Source organism: Myotis brandtii, unplaced genomic scaffold (genome assembly GCF_000412655.1).
Source record: "Myotis brandtii unplaced genomic scaffold, ASM41265v1 scaffold103, whole genome shotgun sequence".
Lineage (NCBI taxonomy): Eukaryota > Metazoa > Chordata > Mammalia > Chiroptera > Vespertilionidae > Myotis > Myotis brandtii.
Genome location: NW_005353460.1, coordinates 2,396,250 through 2,421,968, shown reverse-complemented (window position 1 = coordinate 2,421,968; position 25,719 = coordinate 2,396,250). Strand labels below are relative to the sequence as shown.

The 25,719-nt window shown below is 36.1% G+C and overlaps 1 protein-coding gene across 2 annotated transcripts in view; it reads right to left on the bottom strand.

Annotated features, from left to right (window-relative positions):
• Positions 1-25,719, bottom strand: part of ADAM9 (ADAM metallopeptidase domain 9) — a 92,133-nt gene that overhangs the window by 5,038 nt on the left and 61,376 nt on the right. The window contains exons 17-20 of one of the 2 annotated variants that reach the window (XM_005856442.2): positions 12,349-12,429; positions 11,676-11,781; positions 4,503-4,644; positions 2,904-2,991 (exon numbers count right to left, since the gene is read on the bottom strand). In XM_005856442.2, the coding sequence (XP_005856504.1) occupies positions 2,904-2,991; positions 4,503-4,644; positions 11,676-11,781; positions 12,349-12,429 (417 nt within the window). Of the gene's footprint in view, positions 1-2,903; positions 2,992-4,502; positions 4,645-11,675; positions 11,782-12,348; positions 12,430-16,916; positions 17,044-25,719 lie in introns of those variants that run through there. The other variant, XM_014536428.1, reaches the window with a different exon arrangement.

Here is a 25,719-nt window from a genome sequence, read left to right as displayed (position 1 = left end):
GGGCTGAGGGACCCCTCCCCCACCCCAGTGCATGAATTTCATGCACCGGGCCTCTAGTATTAAAATAAAAGCTAATATTAATATTTTTAAAAATTAGGTGAGAGATTATTGTCTTTCTTAATCTCATACATAAGGACTCTACCAACAGCTGAAAATGTAAAAATAGCTATCAGGGATTGCTTTAAGGACTTCTAAATATCAACAAGAAAGATTTCACAGGAAGAACATGAAGAAATTTTTAAATATGCCAGAAAAACTGAAAGCTTCCCCTGCTAAGATCAGGAATAATATAAGGATGCTGATTTTACCACTGCTATGCAACATAGTGCTGAAAGTTCTAGCCAAAACAATTGGACAAAACAACAAATTAATTAATTAATTAATCAATGGTATTCAAATAGGAAAAAATAAGTACAACTACTTCTATTTCCAACTACTTCATAATATGAACCTATATATGTAGAAAATTTCAAAGAAACGACAAGAAAGCTACTAGAGCTAATAAATAAATTCAGCAGTGATGCAAAATATATAATAAACATGCAAAAATCAATTTTGTTTCTATACACCAGCAATGAACAATCTGAAAGGGAAATTAAGAAAGCAATTCCATTGATAATAGCATCCAAAGAATAAAATACCTAGGGATAAACTTAAGCAAGAAGGTCAAAGATGTTTACACTGAAAATTTACAACCTGTTGATGAAAAAATTAAACAAGACCTAAATTAATGGACAGACAACTAGCATTCATGGTTTCAAGACTCAGTATTGTCAACTCAACGTGATCAACAGAATCAACACAATCCCTATCAAAGTTCCAATAGCCTTTTTTTGAGAAATGGAAAAGTAGATTCTCAAATTTATAGGAGAAGGAGAGATGGGAGTAATTGCTTCATGGGTACAGAATTTCTGTTTGGGGTAATGAAAAAGTCTTACAAAAAAGACAGTGGAAATAACTGCACAACAATGTGAATGTAATGCCACTAAATCATACACTTAAAATGATTATAATGGCAAATTTTATAGCATATATATTTTACCACAATAAAAAAATATGTCAAGGATGAGAAAGAACATATATGTAATTTCTAACTTGTATAGGTAGGGACTGTGTGATTATCCTGTATATGTAGTGATATGGAATAATCTTGAATATATATAATTAAGGAAGAAAAGGGCATAATCATTTTTGTCTCTTTTTTATTAGGGAAAAAGGAGTAGTATAGGGAGACTCCATGTATATAAAACATGAGGAAGGATATCTAATCAATTCATTCCACAGAAATTGGAAAGACTTTAAAAGTCTAACAATACCAAGTGTTGACAAAGATGTAGGTTGGCAGGAATGCTCATACACCACTGACAATTCAATCACCCCATGGTATAACCTACTTGGAAAGCAATTTGGCAATTTCCAATTTAATTCTTATATGACCCTAGGTCAGTGTTCTCTAATAGAATTTTCTGCAATGATGAAAATGTGCTATATCTGTGCTATCCAATACAGTAGTCAGTGGTCACATGTGATCTATTGAGCATTTAAAATGTGAATGAGGAATAAAATTCTTAATTTTATTTCACTTAAAATGAAATTTAAATAGCCAGTACTATATTAAACAGTGCAGTCTCAGAACTCACATACATACATGAGAAGACATATATATAGAATGATCATCTTAGCCATAATCTGGTAATCAGAAATTATTACCTACTAATTTGATAATTAGAAAATGGATTTTAAAATTGTGTGACAACAGAAAAATGGATTTTAAAATTGTGTGGTACTTATATAATGTAATATCAACAGTGAAAATGAATGAACAAGGGCTACATATATTGATAGGGATAAATCAAAAAGCAACGCTAAAGGGAAAAGTAAATTGTAGATCAATGTATAAAACATCAAACAAAACATTATACAAAGTTTTGAAATATATAAAGTAAAATCATATTTTCCTATGTGGGATATAAAACTGATAGCAACAAATGAGCAAATAAGAAAAATAAAAACTCACAGACACAGACAACAGTATGGTGGTTACCAGACGGAAGGGAGTAGGAGGGTAGAAAAGGGTAAAGGGGATCAAATATATGGTGATGGAAAAAGATCTGACTTTGAAAGGTGGTCATACAATGTAATACACAGAAGATGTATCAGAACTGTACACTTGAAACCTATGTAATTTTATTAACCAATGTCCCCCTCAATAAATGTAATTTAAAAATAAATTTAAAAATACAGAATTAATCTATGTCTTAGGAATATATGCAGATGAGAAAAAGTATGTCATTATCCCAATACTTCCTAATACATTCAGAGGAGGAGTGATTACTGGTCCCATTGCTGAGACAATTAAGTGTATTCCAGTTCAATACCAGGCCTTTGGTAACACGCCTACAGAAGCCAGGCATTGAGAAAAGAAAGAGAGCAGACATAGAAATAAACAGGGATAGCATGGGGCCCACATCATTTTCCAATCTTGGTTTCAAGGCAAGGCATTCTTATGATCTAGATGTCTTCCCTCTCCTCTGAGCCAGGGACCCTACTGGTATTTCCTTAACTAACCCAGAGACCACCTATAGATCACATTCTTCAATTCTTAAGATTTCTAAATCTATGTGACAATCATTTTTTAACCTTTAAAAATGTGAAACCAGCCCAGCTGGTGTGCTTCAATGATTAAGGGCTGATCCATGAATCAGGAGGTAACGGTTCGGTTATAGGTTAGGGCACATTTCTGGGTTGCAGGTTTCATCCCCAGAGAGGGGAATGGTGTAGGAGGCAGCCAATGGGTGATTCCCTCTCCCTTCCTCTCTCTGAAGTCAATAAAAACATATTTTTAAAATAAATGTGAAACCACAATAATAGTAAAGAAATACAACTTTTCATTTTAAACTTACAGCTGCTCTGGGGGGAGTCACTGGAGAAACATGTCGAGGAACACTCACTGGTTGTCTAGAAACTTTTCCTTGATTTTTGCCATCTGACCTGAAAGACAGAATTACTTTTGAGCTAAATGAAGTTTAACATATTTCTACATGACGTATTACGCATACCTTGCATATTCCCAAAAACAGAATAATGATGTTGGTAGAGGTGATTATGATGATCATGATGACATATAAATTTGTCCCAGCATTTTTAACAGCTTTCACACATTTCTAATCCTTACAGTACTAGAAAGTTTTATTAACCTGTTTCACAATGAAATGAAATTCTGAGAAATTATAAATTCTGGTCAATGAGACTAAACTTTGACTTTTCTCCTCAATTCTTCCTAAAATCAGAGAAGAGTAAAAGCATACTCTTAAGCTACAAAATTTAAAGTAGTCACTCTAAGAACTAGGAAGTTCAGAAGGAGCAAATGATAAGCTGCAAATATATCAGTTGACTTTCAAACATGCTAAGGCAAAAGCAAGTCAGCTAGGAAGAAGTGTATAGGAGATAGCTAAAATTTCGGAGATGCAGACTGGGGAATTACATGATTTGGTCAGTCTGAAGTGTGTAAGAAAGAGAAAGAATAGATAGGAAGATAAATCTGTTGTAGACTATGTTAAAAATTAAAGCTCACATCAGGATACTCTAAGAAAATACTCTGTGTGAGAAAAATAGAGCAATGAAGTAAAGGTAAGCAATCAAGGAGGATATGTATATTTTGAGATCATTAACATAATAAAACTTATTACTAAGTAATTACACAGTGCCAGTTAATGTGCTATGGGTTTTACTTGTTAATACTTTATTCATTTAATCTTCACATCAACTTTAAGAGATAGGTATTATTATTGCTATTATTATTATTATTTTAGAAGAAGTAAAATAAGAGTTTTACTATTCAAAGAGTTTCATTGTTCCAGTTCATAATTCTAACAAGTAACAAACTGGAACTTAAATTCAGAGCTGATTACAAGGTCCATGCTTATCTATGCTACATTCTATTGCCAACATATAAATGATAGTTGAGAGATAGTAGTACAAGTGTTAAACATACAGATTGGATATGTTAGTTGTCTGAATTATGACAACCCTTTCTTCCACCAAAACTTATTTCTTAAAAGCCTATAATTTACAAATCCTCTTCCCCAAACTGTGATTTGAACAGCTCTTCCTCTGTGAGAACTGATTCTTAAAACAGACATGGAAGAAAAATTTCAACATTTACACTTTTAAATCTTTATTGTATATTTTAATCTCTAATTAAGAAGTCCAAATCAGAAACTGTAGCCCAAAATCCTACTTATCCCACTATCAAACATCAATGTTAAGCAAAATGAATTCTAAGGGCCATTTTCAGTATATACAGGCTGGTTACCATAATACTTTCCCCTCATCATTTTAAGAGGTAGCTGAATCATCATTATCCTTCCCCTGCTAATCATGTCCAAAGAATAGAGAGAAAATTTAGAACCCTATTTTTAAACCAGCCTCTATGATATGACTATCATCATTATAATTACTTAAATTATATTATATGAATTTAGAAAAAAAAATCTAAGTACTCATATGTTTGTGATCTCTTCTTTCTGAAGCAGCTTTGCCGTAGTTGATTTCTCTTGAAGAAGACAAAAGCAGCAAGCACAATAAGGGGAACAATTAAGAAGAAGAATACTAGAAGTCCATCCCTCAGCGCAGTATTCTTTTCTAGAAAGAAGAATTTATATTAAGGATCATTAAATTAGAAGTTAACTCATATTAACTAGAACATAGTAGGTGATTATAAATGTTTTACATTAATTTTCAGATTGTTCAAAAGTTAAACTGATATAAATTATATACACAGAGAAGTCTGCTCATACTTCATCCCTGCCCACTTCTTTTTGCCTTCCCCAGAAGAACCATTTATTAATTTCTTATATTATCTCACATTATTTTTTCATGAAAATATAAGCAAGAATAAAGTATGTTATTGTTGTCAACCTTTGCTTACATAAAAGGTAGCATACCATAAACACTACGTAGCACGTTACTTTTTTCACTCATCTATATATCTTCCCAAACCATACATTGAGGACCACCTCATCTTCTGTACAGCTATACAAAACTACATTGCAAGGATGTCCTATAGTTTAATGAACCAGTATCCAACTGATACTTTCATTTTTTTAATCTTTTGTTATTTAAAAATTCTATAATGAATAACCCTAAAATAATGCTATTATTATAATGAATAATAACAATGGGTGCTGGCATAGCTATAGAATAATTTCCCAAAAGTAGAACTACATATCAGAGGGTAAATGCATTCATTTTTTTAAGGCACTGTCAAATTGACTACCATAATGGTGGTTACAATTTACCACACCAGCCAGCAATATATAAGAATTCATCACAGCCTCACCCACTGGGTCAAACTTGTGCATGTTAGCCAACCTGGTAGGTGAAAAATTATATCTTATATCATTTTAACTTGCATTTCTTTTTTTTACACTATGAGTTGAGCAACTTTTCATACTTAAGGAAATGTAATTTTTTTTCTGCTCAGTCCTACTGGACAATGGGTTTTTTCCTTCTCAATTTCTAAAAGGTCTTTATGTATTAGGGATATTAGCTTTGCCTGTGTATGAGCTGGAAGCATTCTCCCCAATTTGCCATTAGTCTTTCAATGCTTCTCTCCAAGCTTAAGTTTATTATTCTTGGATAGTTGAATTTATCAACCTCATTTTTTATGGCTTCTGGATTTTATCTTATTATGCTTTTAAAAATTCACTAATTAACATTAACTTTATCTGTTCCATGGTCTTGAGGGAAAGGCTATAGTAAATATGAACAGGAATGATAGGCTGTAAAATTTTTCCTCACAATTCTAAGTTTTTAAAAGTACCAGAAATTTCTTTTAAAAGTTGTATGACATTACATGAAACAACATTCAACCCAATTAAAAATATAGAAATATTAAAGCAAGCTTGATTATATCATTTCATACCTACTAATTAGTAGACAAAATTTTGATTAAAGCATCCAACATTGGTAAGGTTATGTTGAAATTGGTACCTTCATACTGTTGGTAGCATTACATACATTCATTTGGAATTTTTATCAAGTACTATAAAAAAGATTATTCCCTTCAACCTAGTAATCTCATTTCTAGCAATTTATCCTCCAACTGGAAAAATATGCGTAAGTATTAAGATATACACTACACTGTTACCAGTGCATATAAAAAACTTAGAAACAATTTTATTAACCAATGTCACCCCAATAAATTAATTTAAAATAAATAAATGTGACAGAATTTAAATATTAAAAAACTTAGAAGCAACCTAAATGTCTAATAATTACAAAACAGCTAAAAAAACTTAGAAACAATTTTATTAACCAATGTCACCCCCAATAAGTTAATTTAAAATAAGTAAATGTGGCAGAATTTAAATGTTAAAAAACTTAGGAGCAACCTAAATGTCTAATAATTACAAAACAGCTAGGTCAAGTTATGGCAGATCCATTCGATGGAATGATACAGAGCCACTAGTTCTGACTTCTACTTCTAGTCAAGGTGAAGTAACAGGGACCAGATTTATCCTGACAGCTGTAACAATATAGCTAATGCTTTTGGTGTCTTGAAGAAATTTTTTCCAAGACCCTGGGGGAGAGGCTGTATGCTTTTTAAAAAGCATCACAGCTTTGCCTTTCATGCCTAATACTTCAATGCACTAAGATGGTTTAATTAGGGGACCTGGCGAGAGGTAGTGGTCTACTTTCCTTTTTTACCAAATGGCTACTCAGCATGATTTACTGAAACGACCATTACTTCCCCTCCGATCCACCACAGGGCTTCTGTCACAGAAACTTACATAGAATTGTCTGTGCAAGACTGGGTACCCATCACCGGGCTCTCCTGCACATCCCACCCACCTCCTGACCACTCCTGCACCATGGATGGGGTAATTACGTTTCATGATAAATCTTGGGATGTAGTAGAGCAAGTCTATTGATTTTGTTCTTTAAAAAAGGGGGGGGGGGGGGGGGGGGAGAAACACATCAAAACTAACCAACTACAGATGATAGAATTAGTGGACAACAACATTAGAAGTTAGGACTGTATTCCATATGTTCAAGAAGCTAGAGTAAAGATTGAACATGCTTTGTAGAGACATAAAAGATACAAAAAACAGAAACAAATAGAACTTACAGAGGTAAAAAATACAAAGATAAAAATTACACTGCATGTAATTAATGGCAGATCAGATACCACAGAAGAAGAGTGAACTTGAAAAATAACAATACAAACTATTCATAATTAAGAGAATAAACAATAAAATAATCAAGGCAAATAAATGAGATGTGAAAGAACTTCAAGTTATCAAATATACATGTACTTAGAGTCCCTGAAGAAGAGGAAAGAGGAAAATAGAAAAAAAGTTGCTCAACATCATTCATCATCAGAGAAATACAAATAAATACTGCAATGAAGTACCACTCACACCTGTCAGGATGGCTATCATCAAGAAATCAACAAACAAGTGTTGCTGAAGATGTGGAGAAAAGAGAACCCTTGTGCACTGTTAGTGAGAATGCAGATTGGTGCAACCACTATGGAAACACTGTGGAGGTTCCTAAAAATCAAAAAATGGAATTGCCTTATGATCCAGTGGTGATTGTACTTCTGGAAATAAATCCAAAGAAATCTGAAACACTAATTCAACAGAATATATGCACCCTGTGTTCACTGCAATATTATTTACAATAGCCAAGATATGGAAGCAACCCAGGTGTCCATCAATAAATGAATGGATAAGAAAGCTGTCACACATATATACAATGGAATATTACTTGGCCATTAAAAAGAATGAAGTCTTACCGTTTATGACAACATGGATGAACCCAGAGTGTATTATGCTAAGTGAAATAAGTCAGAGAAAGACAAATACCACATGATTTCACTTATATGTGAAATCTAAAGAACGAAATAAACAAAATAGAAACAGACTCATAGATACAGTGAACAAACTGACAGTTGTCAGAGGGGAAGTGGGGTTGGAACTAGGTGAAAAATGTGAAGGGATTAAGAAGTAAAAATTGATAGTTACAGAATAGTCAGAAATGCACTTACAGCATAGGGAATATAGTCAATGATATCATACACACACATACTTGAAATATCAAGGGGACCACTCTGTAAAGTGCACAATTTTCTAGCCACTATGCTGTACATCTGAAACTAATACAGGATAATACTGAATGTAAATTGTAATTGAAAAAAATAAAAAGATTCTGGGATTTATAAGGGTCAGGCCAGAAAAACTTCTTTACTGAGGTCAATTAATGTCTAAATGTACTACATATGACATATCTGTGCATATAATTCAATAAAGCACCTCATTATTATTAAAAAAAATTAAGACAAAATGGCCAAAACTTGAAGAAACCTATAAAAGCACAAATCAAAAAAGTTTAACAAATTTCAAGCATGCCAAGGCACATTATAGTCAAATACTAAAAATCAGAAATGAAGAGAAAATCTTTGAGGGTAAAAACACACATTACAAACAGAAGACATAAAAAAAGATGATGGGAAAAACTATGTAAGCTGGAAGACAATGTAGGAACATCCTTGAAGAAGTAAAATGGTGATAAAACTTCACCTGAGAATATTTTACCCAGTTATTATTCGAGGCAAAATACTTTTTCATATACACAAGAGCTAAAATATTTGTCACTGGTAAACCTGCATTATAAGAAATGTGAAAAGAAGTACTACAAGCAGAAATTAAATGATAGCAAATAGAAATGTGACTTTACACACATACACTCAAATGAAGAGTACAGAAATGGTAACAGTGTGAGAAAATATAAAGACTTTTTCTATTACTTAAATATCTTCAAAAGATAATCAACTGTTTAAAGCAAAAACAGTAACAGTGTATTGTAGGATTCACAGCATATACAGAAGTATGTCATCAATACCACAAAAGGCAGAGGGAGATAAATGGAAATATACTAAAGTGGTACAATATCATATGAAAAGAAACTTTGATAGAAAAATATCAATATGGTAGATCTAAACCCAAAGATATCATAATCTAATTAAATATATTCAGATGAACTCACTCAAAAGGCAGAAATTGGCAAACTAGATAAAAAAGCAAGACCCAATCATATGTAGCCTACATGAAATCTGCTTTAAATATAAAGACACAAAAATAGGGTGTCCCCCAAAAAATGTATACACACACTTTGAATAATTATAAAGATAGTGTTTATTAAAATACTAGTACATTTCATTTTCAAAATTGAGCTATCAGCTGTTACAGTATGTATACATTTTGGGGGGACACCCTATATATTAAAAGCAAAAGGATGAGAACAGATTTCCTATGCTGACTAATCAAAATAAATCTGGAGTAACTATATTAATATTTAATTTCAGAGCAGAATATTACCAGGTATAAAGAGGGCTATTTCATAATAATTTAGGAGCCAATATATAAAATGGACAGAACAATCCTAAATGCTTATGTACCTAGTAACAGAGTTTCACAATACATAAAGCAAAAACGAATAGAACTGCCAGGAAAAATAGGCAGATTTGCTCTTATAGCCAAGAACTTCAATATTCCTCTCTCAGTAATTGACAGAACAAGTATACAGAAATCAGTAAGTATATAAAAGACTTAAACATCTGTCAACTAACAGGAACTAATTACTTATAAAACACTGCACAGACTTATAGCAGAATACAAATTATTTTCAAGTGTATACAAAACTTAATTACTAAGATAAACCACCTTCTGAGCCATAAAACAAGTGTCAAGAAATATAAAAGAATTCAAGTCATACAAAGTAGGTTCTCGGAAGATAGTGGAATAAATCAGAGATCAATAGCACTAAAATTTCTGGAAAATCCCACAGATACTATAAAACAAAGTAACACACTTCTAAATTATTCATGAGTCAAAGAAATAACAAGTATATCAGAAGTTATTTTGAGTTGAATGAAAATAAAGGCACAACATATCAAAATTTGTGGGGTACAAAAAAATTAGTTCTTAAGGAAAACTGATAGCACTACAATGCTTACACTAAGAAAAGAAGAAAAAAGGTCTCAAATCAATTACCTGATTGATCTTCTAAAAAACTAGGAAAAAAAGAACGCCAAAGTAAACAGAACAGGAGAAAATACTTACAAAGCATTTTTCATAAAGGACTTGTATGCAGAATAAAGAACTCTCAAAACTCAGGAAGACAAACAACCTAACTCAAAACGAGACAATTTGAATAGACATGACACCAAAGATGATATAAGCACATCTTTGATGATGATCAACATCATTAGTAATTAGAGAAATACAAATTAAAATCACAGTGAAATACCACTACATTCCTACCAGTATTGCTAAAATTACAAAAACTGATCACACCAAGTACTGGAGAGGATGTGGAGAAATTAGAACCCTCATATACAGCTGGAGAGAGTGTACATTGGTACAGCCACTTTGGGAAACAGTTTGGCAGTTTCTAAAAATGCTAAATATAAACCTACTCTATGAGCCAACCATTCCACCTAGTGTTTACCCAGGAGAAAGAAAGCATATCTTCTCAGTAGGAAGATACTGGTGTCAAGGAGCTCATTCATAGTCTATAAGGGAATAAAAATAAGTAGTATATCAGTAATTACTATAGTATGTGATAGTGCTTATAGTAACAGGAGAATAGGAAGGGCATGTTAATTCAGATTTAGGCAGTCAGGGAAAAATTCCTAGGGGAAATAAGGTATAAAGTGAAATCTGAGTAGCAATTAGCCAAGTTCCAACAATCCTACATAATAAAAGGCTAATATGCAAATCAACCGAACAGCGGACCAACCGGTCACTATGACATGCACTGGCCACCAGGGGGCAGACGCTCAATGCAGGAGCTGCCCCCTGGTGGTCAATGCGCTCCAACAGAGGGAGGACCGCTGCCCCCTGGTGGTCAATGCGCTCCCACAGAGGGAGGACCGCTCAGCCAGAAGTCGGGCTCACGGCTGGCAAGCACAGCTGCGGTGGTGGGAGCCTCTCCCTCATCCACAGCGGTGCTAAGGATGTCCAACTGACGGCTTAGGCCCGCTCCCCGCTGTCAGTCAGACATCCCCAAGGGCTCCCGGACTGCGAGAGGGCACATGCCAGACTGAGGGACCCTTCCCCATACCCCCCCAAGTGCATAAATCTCATATACCAGGCCTCTAGTGTGAATATAATATGGTATGAAAGCCCAGAGGTAAAAGAGAGTAGTAGCTTATTAGAGGAAATAAAAGAAGTTACAATGTCTTAAGCATAGTGAAATGAGTTTGGAAAAGTGAAGCTAGGAAAAATAATGCAGGGCATTTAAGCCATGTTATGAATTTTTGTACTTCATTCTAATGGCAATGCAGAAGCACTGAATTTCAAGCAAGGCACTGGCATAATCAAAACTGAATTCTTGAAGGAAAACACTGAAACTCTGTAGTGTGGAATGTGGCTTAGGAAGCAAGATGGGAAAGAGGGAGCCTAATTAAGAGGCCACTATGTAAGACCAGGCAAGAAACTGAAGGTAATTAACAGGGATGAAAGAAATGGAAACATCTGTGAAAAATTTAGGAGGCAGAACCAACATAACGTATAAGTGCCGTGAGAAGTGTGGGAGAGGTATAAGGAGGCCCAATACCTGACATGGGCCCCTGGGAGATCACACTAATTTTCTTCTATGTTACTTGCCATTATATGTAGGTCCACTGTCCACACTTCCTCCGTATCCTTTAGTCTCACAATTTGGGGGAGCCCAGCCATTTTCACAGTGACAATTCTTATTGCTATTACATACCTTCAAAACAAACAAAACACCATTTTTGTTCATTGTGAATGTTGTTCTAAATCATGAACTCTAGAATAGAAACCAAGAGAAAGAACTAAATTCATGCAAATTCATAGGCACTCTTTAAGAATAAAAAATGTATCAGGTATATAAATTCCCCAATCTAAAAATCTTGGGAAGTCTCACATAACCCTTACTGCAGCGGTTCTCAACCTGTGGGTCACGACCCCTTTGGGGGTCGAACGACCCTTTCACAGGGGTCGCCTAAGACCATCAGAAAACACATATATAATTACATATTGTTTTTGTGATTAATCACTATGCTTTAATTATGTTCAATTTGTAACAATGAAAATACATCCTGCATAGCAGATATTTACATTATGATTCATAACAGTAGCAAAATTACAGTTATGAAGTAGCAACGAAAATAATTTTATGGTTGGGGGTCACCACAACATGAGGAACTGTAGTAAAGGGTCGCGGCATTAGGAAGGTTGAGAACCACTGCCTTACTGGGATTCCTCATTAAACAGCATTACTTCCATGAACAAGCCAAAAGAGAACATGACTCACCCCATGTCCATGACACTTCTTCTGAATGTCACAGTCATAATTCAGAACAGAAGCATTTACACATTGGAAATTTCTACAGATCTGGGGGGGAAATGAAGTAATAAGTAAAGAAATTAATAAAACTAGCCAGGAAAAAAAGACCTGGGCATAGATAATTTCATTGTTTAGGAACTCTTTCAAACTTTTATTTTTTAATATAATTTATTGATTTTTTTTTTTTTACAGAGAGGAAGGGAGAGGAATAGAGAGTTAGAAACATTGATGAGAGAGAAACATCGATCAACTGCCTCCTAAACACCCGCTACTGGGGATGTGCCCACAACCAAGTACATGCCCTTGACTGGAATCGAACCTGGGACCCTTCAGTCCACAGGCCGATGCTCTATCCACTAAGCCAAACCGGTCAGGGATTTTTCAAACTTTTAAAGAATAGTTATTCCTATATTATATATTTGCAAATGGAGAAAAGTAAGTAAAATTAATTAATTGACATATCACTAATTGATCAAAAAGGGCAAAGACGATACAAAGGCCAAAAACAATGATAAAACTATAATATATCCTTCTATACTAAAATAGATGTGAAAATCCTAAGTTAAGTATTCAGATAAAGAAAACTACAGAATTTCTCCTTTTTTATTTCAGGACATTAAGTTTGGAGCCAAAGATGAACTACCTGGGACCACAAAAAAAGCAGCTTAAGAGTTCTCCTCTTCCACTTTTTTTCACTCTTAATGTTTAGCCTCTCCCCTAAATAAAAATGTTGAGTAAATATATCAAAAATATATGTCTGAAGTAACACCAAACTGAAAGCCTGCTCACAGTGCCAGGGTCTAGCCTTTAGCGGAGACCAGAAAGGATAGGATCCAACCCATCCTATTTTACTGCTGTACACAATGTTTGGTGCTTGGTTCTATCAGTGTGTCAGCATAGGCACACATACCAAGCATTTCCTATCCTTCTTGTACATAAATGTTAACATATTATGACAACACAACAAAATGCAAAGTTAAAGGGCCTAATGATATATCTATACATGTTAGTACTACCCTGGAGTTTAAAGTCAATATTTTTCCAACAACAACAACAACAAAAAGCATGTAGGGGTTTGAAAGCAACAATGATACATCTTACATGGGGGAAATCAGTAGATACTATTTTTATTCTTGATGTTGGTGGGAAAAATATACTAATGTGTTTTTCTTGCTATAAAAAAAAACCCAGAAGTACTTTAATGGGGAAAAAAGATAAGTAACTGCCACACTGAACTCATACACACACACACACACACACACACACACACACACACACCACAAACATACAGTTTTTGCAATCCAGGAAGAGAGTAAGATAAGGTAGGAAATATTTTTTAAAACAGTATTAAGTAAGATCATATAAATAGGATGAAACATTAGCAAATTCAACTGTGCCAATAAAAGCCAAAGCCCAACCAAATTATAAAAATACAAAATCAAAAGAGAATATTTATATTATATTGGGATACAAAAAAACGTTTCTAAGCATGACATGAAACCAAGACAAAACTGAAAGATAGTTTAAAGTTTCTTTATGGCAGAGACAAATGAGAAACTGTAAAAAATATCTGCAACATAACTGACAATTAACATTCTTTATATATGAGGAACCCTTAAAAACAATAAAAAATGACAACCCAACCAAGAAAGAAAAAAGATGTGAATATGGACTTAACAGAAAAAAATACACAGAGGTAATAAAAATATAAAAAGATGACCAAGAAGAAAAATGCAAAATAAAATAATGAGGCTGTGGGAACCACACCAGGTCCCTGGATAGTCAAGGCCAATGGGAGCACAGAGGCCTTGTTATCAATACACCAGAATGGCCAAATGCCACTCTGGCATAAGCCTAATCAAGATGTCCAAGGACTCTGAGCCTGGGAATCCTAATCAAGCCAAGATACATGAGCAGGTGCAAGGACACATGGTACACTCTGCCCTTCTGTAGCCAATGTGATTGATGTAACTATTGGCACGAAGCCTTCTTTGTCTAAATAGTGTAAAAGTAGGTTACTGACCAGCTAGTCGGATGGAGTGAGAAGTCTGTGAGAGAGCAGGCGAGCAGAAGAGAGCTCAGAGAAGCAGAGGCGATAGGCACAGAGAATATAGCTCCTACGTGTGCAGGAGAGGCTGGGGAGCTCAGATACTGCTATACCAGCTGGTGTCCGGCTGCCTGCCTGTAGTTTGCTGTGAGGGCTGTTCTTGTCTGATGGCTATGTGGCCTCTGGCTTCTGCAATAAAGACTCATTCTTATATACCCACAACCGATCATGGCTTCTCCGTTTGCCCCGCCGCCAAAAATTGACATGTGTCTCTGACACTTGGTAAAGGAGGAACTTAGACTAAGTTCCCAACAGTTGTACAGTGGGCAGGGTTCAAGCAGGAACCAGCCCTGGCGTAGTCGAATGGGAGAATTTAGAAGAATACATGGACTGAAAGTCACCCAGAACAACTCAGACCAGCAGAGCTGTGCAGGGCTCTCGCTGTGCTCTGACAGAGGCTTTTCGTCACCCAGTCAGGATGTCAAAAATTAAAGAGATTAGAAACACACAATGTTAGCAAGAGTGTGAGAGAAAATAAGACACCCTTATATACAACTAGTGGAATGGAAGTTACCACCTTACTGAAAGGTAAATTGGCAGTGCCTATAAGATTTTAAATGCATATCTCTTAATTTAAAAAAAATCGACTAGAAATCTATCCTACAGAAGTACTCACAAAAGTAGGTGAGAGTAAATGTAGACAAGTGTTCGATGCTACTAAAAAAATAATAAACTAGACGACAAAATAAGAATGTGAAGGATCTGAATATGTAATTATCAAACACTATATGTTATAAGCAAGAATATACTATCTTCAAATGCACATTTATCAAAAATGAAATACAGGGTCAACTCATTAAACCTGGATGTTTCATTCCCAAAAATGAGCAGATATTAAACCCAGCACCAAACCTGAAGCATGCCCAATTTCCAAAGCAAACAGTCATGTTTGTAGTCAGTCAATCTTTTCACCTTCTCTTACATCACAAAAGAAAATGGCATAAGGTGTGGTGCATATATACAATGCAATAATACTACTCAGCCTTAAGAAAAGATGAAATACTGCCAATTGCAACAACATAAATGGACCTTGAGAATATAAGCAAAATAAGTCAGAAAAAGTTAAGAACCATATGATTTCATTCATATATGGTATATAAAACTGAAAGCAACCAATGAATAAATTTTTTAAAAATTCATAAAAACAGACAAGAGTATGGTGGTTACCAGAGGGAAGGGTGGGTTGGTAAAAGCTAAAAGGCGTCAAATATATGGTGACAGAAGATGATTTGACTTTGGGTGGTAAACACAATACACGTATTGTGTACAGGTCACGTATCATAGAAATGTACATTTGAAACCTATATAATCTTATGAACCAACTAAAGGCCCGATGCATGAAAATTTGTGCAAGAGTAGGCCTTCCTTCCCCTGGCTGCTGGGACCGGCTTCCCTCTGGCACCCGGGACCTGGGCTGGCTTCCCTCCGGCCGCCCGCAGGCACCCGGGACCCCAGCTATCTTCCCCCGGGCCACCCACAAGCACCCAGGACCTAGGTGGCTTCCCTCTGGCCCCAGCTTCATCAGGAAGGACATCTAGGATGACATCTGGAAGACGTCTGGTCTAATTAGCATATTACCCTTTTATTATTATAGATGTTACCCCAATAAATTTAATTTTAGAAAAAGGCATATTTTGTTGGTTATAATTCTCAAACCAGCCAATCAGCACTTTTTTTTTCTGTTATAGTAAGAGCTTCAGAGAAAAATCTCACAATTTTGGTAATGTGGATTTTGACGTCATCAAGCATTCCAGTAAACTGTATCAGCACTGTCATGAATTCTTCCCACAAGAGATTCCCTCAGCCTGTGAATGTCAACAAAAGTCTCTGAATGTCAACGATGTTCTGATCTTAGTCAAGATGACAGAACACTCCCCAAATCACTTTTAAAGAACAGGATACTAGCTGTCCTTCATTTTTATCATGTAAGTTTTTAAAACAATACAATACATGCAGATGGTTTAAAAATCAAATAATAGTAGTGATAAAAGTGCTTATGATGAAGTAACTATGACCCATTTCCATCCTGTCTGCCATCCTGGCAGTCTAGAGACAACCACCCTTCCTTGGGGTAATTCTCTATTTTAAATTAGTATCCTATTATTTGATTTCTCTATTTTAGACATCATCAATTAATATCCTTATAATAGATAAGAATTTTGCTTTCTAACAACCAACCCAAATGCCCTTCCTTCAGCTTCTCAAACTAAATATTGCTTAATATGTATACCATAATATTGGGATATTATCCACTCAATACATTACATGTCACTATTACCTGAGCAAGTTCATAACTAGGTCAAGGCAGACAGGGGAAGCTGGTAATTGGAGATCCAAGTATTATCTTTATTATCAATAAAGCGACTAACCTGACTTAAGTTAATAATGAACTGGGCTTCCTAATTCTGCACCCCAAAATCAAACTTACCTGCCTAGTCACAGGCTGCTCTGGACAACCACAGGCCTCCCCCCACAGAAGCAGAGCCTGCCTTGCTAAATGTACTGCATGGTTGAGAGAGCAGACCAGAATGCACCCTCTCTGCAGACAGGGAGATCTGAAAAGAGAAGACAGAAGAGACTGAGCCACCCCTGCCCAGTGTCTTCTCACAAACTCATCAACTGCAGCTGTCACTCTGCATCTCTCAGAGTGAAGGAGAAACAGTGAGGCAGGGAGTGTTATTTATTTTTCTCCAGTTTTATTGAGTTATAATTGACATATAACAATGTGTGAGTTTAAGGTATACATGTTGATTTGATAAACTTATATTTTGTGAAATGATTGCCACAGTAGGCTTAGTTAACACCTCTATCACTCCACATAATTATCATTTCTTTTTTGTAGTGAGAACATTTAAAATCTACTCTGTTGGTACTTTCAAGTATATAACATTATTAACTATAATCACCATGCTGAATATTAGATCCCGGAACCTAATCATCTTACATCTGCAAGTTTGTACCCTTTGACCAACATCTCCCTATTTCCACCACCCCACCTCTCAGCCCCTGGAAACCACCATTCTACTCTCTGTTTTTATGATTTTGTCATTTTAAATTACACATAGAGGTAAGATCATGCACTATTTGTCTTTCTCTATCTGACTTATTTCATTTAGCATAATGCCCTCAAGGTCCATAAATGTTATCTCAGATGGAAAGATTTCCTTCTTTCTCATAAATAAATAATAATCCACTATTTAGATTATTTTAATATTTTGGCTACTGTAAATAATGCTGCAATGCACATAGGAATGAAGATAACTCAAGATCCTATTTTCATTTATTTTGGGTATATACCCAGACGTGAAATTGCTGGATCAGATGATAGATCTATTTTGAATTTTTTGAGGAAATTCTGTACTACTTTCCACAGTGACTGTACCAATTTACATTCCCACCAACAATGCACAAGGGTTTCATTTTCTCTACATCTTAATGTAACATTTATCTCTTGTCTTTTTAATGTTAGCTTATATAATAGAGATGAGGTGATTATCTCATTGTGGTTTTGATTTGCACTTCCCAGATGATTATTTTTTCATGTACCTGTTGGTCATTTCTTATCTTCTTTGGAAAAATGTCATTCAGAGATCCTCTGCCCATTTTTAATCAGATTGTTTGGTTTTTGGCTATTGAGTTGTATAAGAGCCTTACATATTTTGGATATTAACCCCTGATTGAATATATGATTTTAAAATATTTTATCACATTCCATAAGTTTCCTTTTCATTTTGTTCAATATTTCTTTTCTTATACAGAGGCTTTTTCATTTGATATAGCCCCACTTCATTATTTTTGCTTTTGATGGTTGTGTTTTTGATGTCACATAAAAAAATATAATTGCTGCCCTAGCAGGTTTGGCTCAATGGATAGAGCATCGGCCTGCAGACTGAAGGGTCCCAGGTTTGATTCCAGCCAAGGGCACATACCTGGGTTGCGAGCTCGATCCCCAGTAGGGGGCGTGCAGGAGGCAGCCAATCAATGATTCTCTCTCATCATTGATGTTTCTATCTCTCCCTCTCCCTTCCTCTCTAAAATCAATAAAATATATATTTAAAAAATATATATATATATAAAATTGTCAAGCCCAATGTTATGGAGCTTTCTCCCAATGCTTTCTTCTAAAAAATATAGTTTCAGGTATTATGTTTAAGTCATTAATTCATTTTAATTTTTGTAAGTGGTGAATGATAGGAGTCATTAAAATATTTAATAGCATGTAAATATCCAGTTTTCCCAATACTATCTATTAAAGAGATGACCCTTTCCCCATTGAGTAAAACTTGATTATTAAATATTAGTTGACCATATATGTGGGGATTTGTTTGAGGCTCTCTATTCTGTTCTCTTGGTCTAGGTGTCTATTTTTATGCCAATAGCTTACTGTTTGACTACTATAGCTTTGTAATATAGTGATCAGAAATTGTTATGCCTCCAGTTAGGATTGCTTTAGCTATTTATGATCCTCATGATCCCATACAAATTTTAGGATTATCTGTTCTATTTCTGTTAAAAATGCTAATGGAATTTTTATTGTATTGTATGTACAGATGGCTTTCGATAGTATGAAAATTTTAACAATATTAATTCTTCCAATCCATGAACATGGGATATCTTTCCATTTACAGGCATACGTCGAAATTATGCATGTTTAATTACAAGCCACTGCAATATAGTGATTATCACAATAAAACAAGTCACACGAATTTTTGGTTTCCCAGTGCATATAAAAGTTATATTTACACTATACTACAGTCTATTAAGTGTGCAATAGCATGTCTAATAAATATACAAACCTTAATTTAAAAATACTTTTTTGCTAAAAAATGTTAACCAGCATCTAAGCCTGTTGGAAAAATGGCGCCTCTAGACTTGTTCAATGCAGGGTAGGGTTGCCACAAACATTCGATTTGTAAAAAAAAAAAAACCCACACCAATATCTGCAAAGTGCAATAAAATGAAGCACAATAAAATGAGGTATGCCTATATTTGTGTCTTCTTAAATGTCTTTCATTAAAGTCTTGGAATGTTCAGTGGTCAGATTTTTTATCTCCTTGGTTAAATTTATTCATAAGTATTTCATTTTTTGATGCTATTGTGAATGATACGGTTTTCTTTATCATTCAGATAGTTCATTGTAATGTAAACACATGCAACTAATTTCTACATGTTGATCTTGCATCCTGAAGCTTTACCAAATGCATTGATTTTTGGTAACATTTTTTGGTGGACTCTATAGAATTTTCTATATAAAAGATCATGTGATTTGCAAACAAAGACAATGTTAATTTTCAATTATAGTTTAGAAGCCTTTTATTTCTTTTCCTACCTGAATGCTCTGGCTACAACTTCCAGTACTATCTTGTTTCTTAGTACTTGTCTTGTTTCTTATCATACAGAAAAAGCTTTCAACCTTTTACCACTGAGTATGATATAAGCTGTGGGCTTGTCAGTATGGCCCTTATTGTGTAGAGGTACATTCCTTCTCTACCCAGTTTGTTGAAAGGTTTTTAACATGAACAGATGTCATATTTTGTCAAATGCCTTTTCTGCATCAATTGAGAGAATCATATGATTTTTATCTTTCATTCTATTAATATGATGTATCACATTTACAGATTTGCTTATATTGAGCCATCCTTACTTTCTAGAGATAAATACAACGTGATCCTGATGTATTATCTTTCTAATGTGCTGTTCAATTTAGTTTGCTAATATTTTGTTGAGAATTTATGCATGTATATTCATCAAGGATATTGAACTGTAATTTTATTTTCTTGAGTGTTCTTATCTGGCTTTGGTATCAGGATAATGCTGACCGTGTAAAACAAATTTGAGATGTGCTCTCCTCTTTGAATTTTTTTTTTTTTTGAAGACTTTAAGAATTGGCATTAATTCTTCTTTAAATACTTGGTAGACTTCACCAGTTAAATGACTTTGTATTAGGCTTTTCTTTGTTGTGAGGGTGTTGATTACTGAGTCAATCTCCTTACTTGTTATTGGTCTGTTCAGATTTTCTATTTCATCATGATTTAGTCTTGGTAAATTATAAGTTTCTAGAAATGCATTCATTTATTCTAGGTTATCCAATTTGTTAGTATATGATTTTTCATAGTGTTCATGATATCTATCTTTGTTAAAACTTTTCATTTTATTCATGTTCCAGAGGCCCGATGCATAAAATTCGTGCAAGGGATTCGGCCCTCGCAGCCTCAGCGGCTTGCCTCGGCCCTCGCAGCCCTGGCTTTGTCTGGAAGGTCATCCAGAAGAATGTCCGGGAGGATGTCGGGAAGGTTGTTCGGCTGTCTGGTCTAATTAGCATATTACACTTTTATTATTATAGAAGATTGCTTTCCTGATCTTGCTAAATTGTCTTTCTATGTTTTCTTGTAACTCACTGAACTTCCTTAAAAACAACTACTTGAGTTCTTCATTAGTAAATCACATATCATCATCTCTTTGGGACCAATTACTGAAAAATTATTGTGATCCTTTGGTAGATCTGAAGTTTTGGATTGCTGTCTTCACATCTGAAGTAGCAGTCAACTCCTCCAGTCTTTATTAACTGCCATCATGAGAGAAATACCTTTCTTCAGCCCAGCTAGGCATCCTGAGGCTTTCTCAGCCTTCTACAAATATGCCTGCTCCATACTTCTTGCTCCCTCTGTGGCAGAATTCTTAGGCTGTCTTGCCTTCTCTAGATCTTGAAAAACACCAAGCCAAGTGATGACAACCTTTTTCTTTCTGTTTTGTTTTTGTTTTGTTTTGTTTTCTAGTTGTCTGCAAAGGCTCATTCTTGCCACCACTGTCAGGACATATGGGGTGCCCATGTACCACTTGGAGGGATCCACAGGCAACGCATCCCCAGGCACTTGTGCATGGGCTTTTTGTGGAGTCTGCTAAGTAGTTAGTAGGATCTGCATTATTTAAAGTCCTCCACGAGTCCTATGCCCCTCTCCCAGACTCTTCTCACCCCTCAGTCATGCAGTTCACAAGTCAGTACATTGGGAGGGGTAAGAAAGAATGTACAGTGCACAGCTGGGGAAGCCAGGTGCTCACTGACCTGCTCTCATTTTCCCCGTGGGAGAAATCATGAGCTAAAAAGATCTCTCCTGGCCCTAAGCTGTGCCACCTTGGGTAAGGAATGATATGAGTAGAACTGCTGTAGGCAGTTAGACAGACATGAGCAGAGCAAGGACAACGGGCCAGGTATAGAAGGTCACCAGGATGGAAAGCCCCAGGTGCCTAGAAATGGACAATCAATTGTACTGTGGGGCCTCACCCCCAGGGTGATTTTTCCTCCCCTAGCATATCACTGTCATGCAGTTTGGATCCCCTGATCTTTCCTCCCTAGAGATAATATCTAGGCCTCAGTTGTATTTCAGCTCCAGGCCCAGATAAGCAACAAAACCAGCCTCAGCCAACATCAGGACCAGCTGCATTGAATAATGAACTCCGGCCCTGGTGCCGGCCAATCAATCAGTGGAGACCACAACTCTGAAAGAACACCCCTGGAAAACTGCTGAATATTCTATTAAGATCTTTCCCTGGGGCCTCCCCTAAAATCTGCCCTTAAAGCCCTTAGGCTGGAGGACCCAGTGTGTTCTCCCTCCCAGGAGCACACCCGTGCCTTTCCCTCACCCTTCTCCTCTCACCCCCAGGCACGTTACCTTTAGCTTCCCCACTCCCAAGCTCCAAGGGCCCTTCCTTTACCTCTATAACTTGTTTCCTGAGCCCATTTCTTCTAAGAATTACTTTTTCTACCTCTATAATTTACCCAATAAATGTTCTCTACAGTTTGGGTCTTGCTCTGAATTCTTTCCTAGCCAGAACCCAAGTACCGAGGTTGCTGAACCAGTCAGACAAGTGGTGCCATTCCTGCCACCTACACAGAATCAAACTGTTTGTCTTACCCTCTCCAATATGTTCAACTCATACTTTTTTGCTCCAACACTGTGCTGGAACTTCTCCACTAGAAACCTGGACTTCTGCAAAGACTCTCTTATCTGTGAGTGAATAAGATGTTGTTTTCCAGGGGCTTCCAAACTGTGACTGGAAGGGCTAAACCCATGCAAAGTCACTGCAGAGTCCACATCCAGGATGGAGGTCTCTGTGTGCCTATTACCTGACACAAAGCTGGGCAAGACTCCTCCCAGGTCTCCTGATGTATGGTGCGGGATCCCACAGCTCTCACAAAGACACTTCTGTCCATGCATGGATGCCAAATTGTTATTGTTGAGGGACCTCTTATTCAGCCATGTTGCTAATGTCACTCAAAAATCCAAAGGTGTTATTTTAATGGAAATTCATCCATAAGGAAACAAGGAAATGGGGAATAAGTATCATTTACCAATAATTAAGACAAAACACTGTTGATTTCAAAGCCAAATACTAGGACTACATTTTCTATCTTATAGAGCTTTTTTTTTCTTTTTTTTTTTAACTACAGGTAACACATGCCTTTCTTCTTACACAACTGGCCTTTTGTGTAATTTCCTCTTTCAAGTTTCCTATTTCTCTAAAAACTTGGTCCCCCGCCCCTTGTCCCAATCTATATTCATTATTCTCCTGGCCTGATACACTGGGATTTCCCTTTGACACACTTCTATGTCCTAGATCAGCGGTCACCAACCTTTTGGACCACTGGGGTGGCGACCATTGCCCTAGATTACAATTCTTTCTCTTTTTTATTTACTTCCTCATTTACTGGAACATTACAGTTAGATGACTTCCTAAGAAAGGATTTTTAAAGACAACTTTTCGTATCCTGTAAATCTCTGAAGTTTTTATTGTGCCCTCTCACTTGATTGAGTAGGTGTACATAATTCTAGGTTGAGAATCTTTCAGAAACATGAAAGCATTGCTTCCTTATCTTCCAAAATTCAGTTCTCAATTTTATTCTTTTATATGTGACCAATTTTGGGAGGTCTTTGTTTGTATGTTTATTTGTTTTGGTTTGTCTCTGGAAGCTATTGAGATTTTTCTTCACAAGTACTCTAGAATTTCATAATTGCCCACTTTCCTTGTTTTCTTTCTCTAAATTAGAAATTGTAATTATTTGAATTTAAAAATCTTTATTTGATCCACACAGGCTTTTATTTTTTTCTCTCATATTATCTCTCTCAGTCTTTTAGTGGAGTTTCCTCAGAGAATTGTTTAACTTTATGTAACAATCCATCTGTGGTAGACACGAACAGAGCAAGGATGATGGCCCAGGTACAGAAGGTCACCAGGGTAGAAAGCCACAGGTGCCTAGTAATGGACAATTGTAGAGTGGGGCCTCATCCCCAGGGTGACCTTTCCTTCCCTAGCATATTGCTGGTCAATGCGGTTTGGACCCCCCTCCCTAGAGATAACATCTAGGCCTCAGTTCTATTTCAGTTCCAGTCCCAGAAAAGCAGCAAAACCAGACAAGTGACACCTAGGCTGACCTCAGAAGCAGCTGCATTAGATAATGACCCCCTGCCTCGAACTGCCCAATCAATCAGTGGAGACCTAGACCCTGAAAGGACATATCTGGTACTAGGTCTGATCAAATAATTGAATTGATATCCTCTCCCCTGGGAAACTGACCTTTAGATCATTTCCCAACTGACATTCCCTTTTGCTTAGACCACATTCCATTTGCTAAGATCAGTAACTTTCCCCTTCTGACTTGTCCAGTATCCGGACCTGGGACCTGCCCAGATAATTCCCTTCCCAAGAAGCCCACCTAGAATCCTTTAAAATCTCTTACTCCCCATCCCTGAATGCTGACGCCATTCGGTGGCTCAGCCCATCTGGTTTTCCAGATGACCTAATAAATTCGTAATGCTTTACCCCTTACAGCTCATGCATACCTCCTTCAACGACCCTAACACCTAGAAAGCTGGTGAATATTCCATTGAGATCTGCCCTGAGACCTCCCCTAAAATCTCCACCTTAAAAACCTTAGGCAGGAGGACCCAGCACCCTCTCCCTACTGGGAGCACGCCCAGGCATATCACTTTTACTTTCCTCACTTCTAAGGCCCTTCCTTTGCCTCTATAACTTGTTTCCTAAGCCCATTTTTTTCTATGAATTACTTCTCCTGCCTCTGTGATTTTCTAAATAAATGTCCTCTTATAGTTTGAGTCTTGGCTCTGAATTCTTTCCTAGCCAGACCTCAAGTACCAAGGTTGCTGCCATTCCTACCACTGCAAACATATCTATAGTTCAGTTATGTATGCATGAAGGAAAAAGTATACTAGAATTAGGATAGGGATACAGGCATTTCATAAGAGGATGACCAAATATATCAAAAATTTTACCTTCTCATCTTCAACCTAGAGGACTAGGCAAATGGTTGCTGATGCTTTGTTGACAAAATAAATAAAATAAACAAATAAGAGAAGGGGCTAGCCTCTCCTTTAGTAGACTAAAAGTAATTCCATTTCAGTCTCATGCTTTAACACACTCTCAGCTATAACCTTTATTTATAAATCACAATTTGTTTAGGTTTCTGCAAAGCTAAGACACAGTCTTCCTGTTCACATCCTATCAGTTTGCACTGTAAGTTGTAGGTTCTACTACTCTGTCAACCTACTTTCTGTTTTCAGAATTTGTGGAAATCTTTGTCTACAGATGAAATTTCATATATTTCCCACTTTGGGATTTATTCCCTACTTATACCTTTATATTCTGAGATTTAACAGACAGAGAAAATAAATAAATATTACAATCCACCATCTTTTTCAGATGTTTTTACCAATTCCTGTTTTTACTCTGCACTTAATTGATTTGTAATAACTGACTGTGACAATTACTTTTATGTGTCCACATGTATGTGACACAGGGTGCCAGATATGTGATCAAACATTATTCTGAGTGTTTCTATGAGGGTGATTTTTGGTGAGTTGAACATTTAAATTAACAGACTAAATAAAGCAAACTGCTTTCCTTATCCAATCAGCTATGGCTGAAATAGAACAAAAAACCTAACCCTGCCCTAAATAACAGGGAATTACACCTGCCTGCCTGTTTGCAATTTGGAACTGTGGTTTTCCTGCCTCCTGAACTAAAACATCAGCTTTTCCTGGGTCTTTGGCCTGCTGGATTCCAGACTAGAATTACTATCAGCTCTCCTGGTTCACAGACCTTGGACTCAGGCTGGAACTCCACCATCATCTCTCCTGGATCTCCAGCTTGCCAACTGCAAACCTTGAGCCTTGTCAGTCTCCATAATCATTGTATGAGTCAATTACTTATAACAA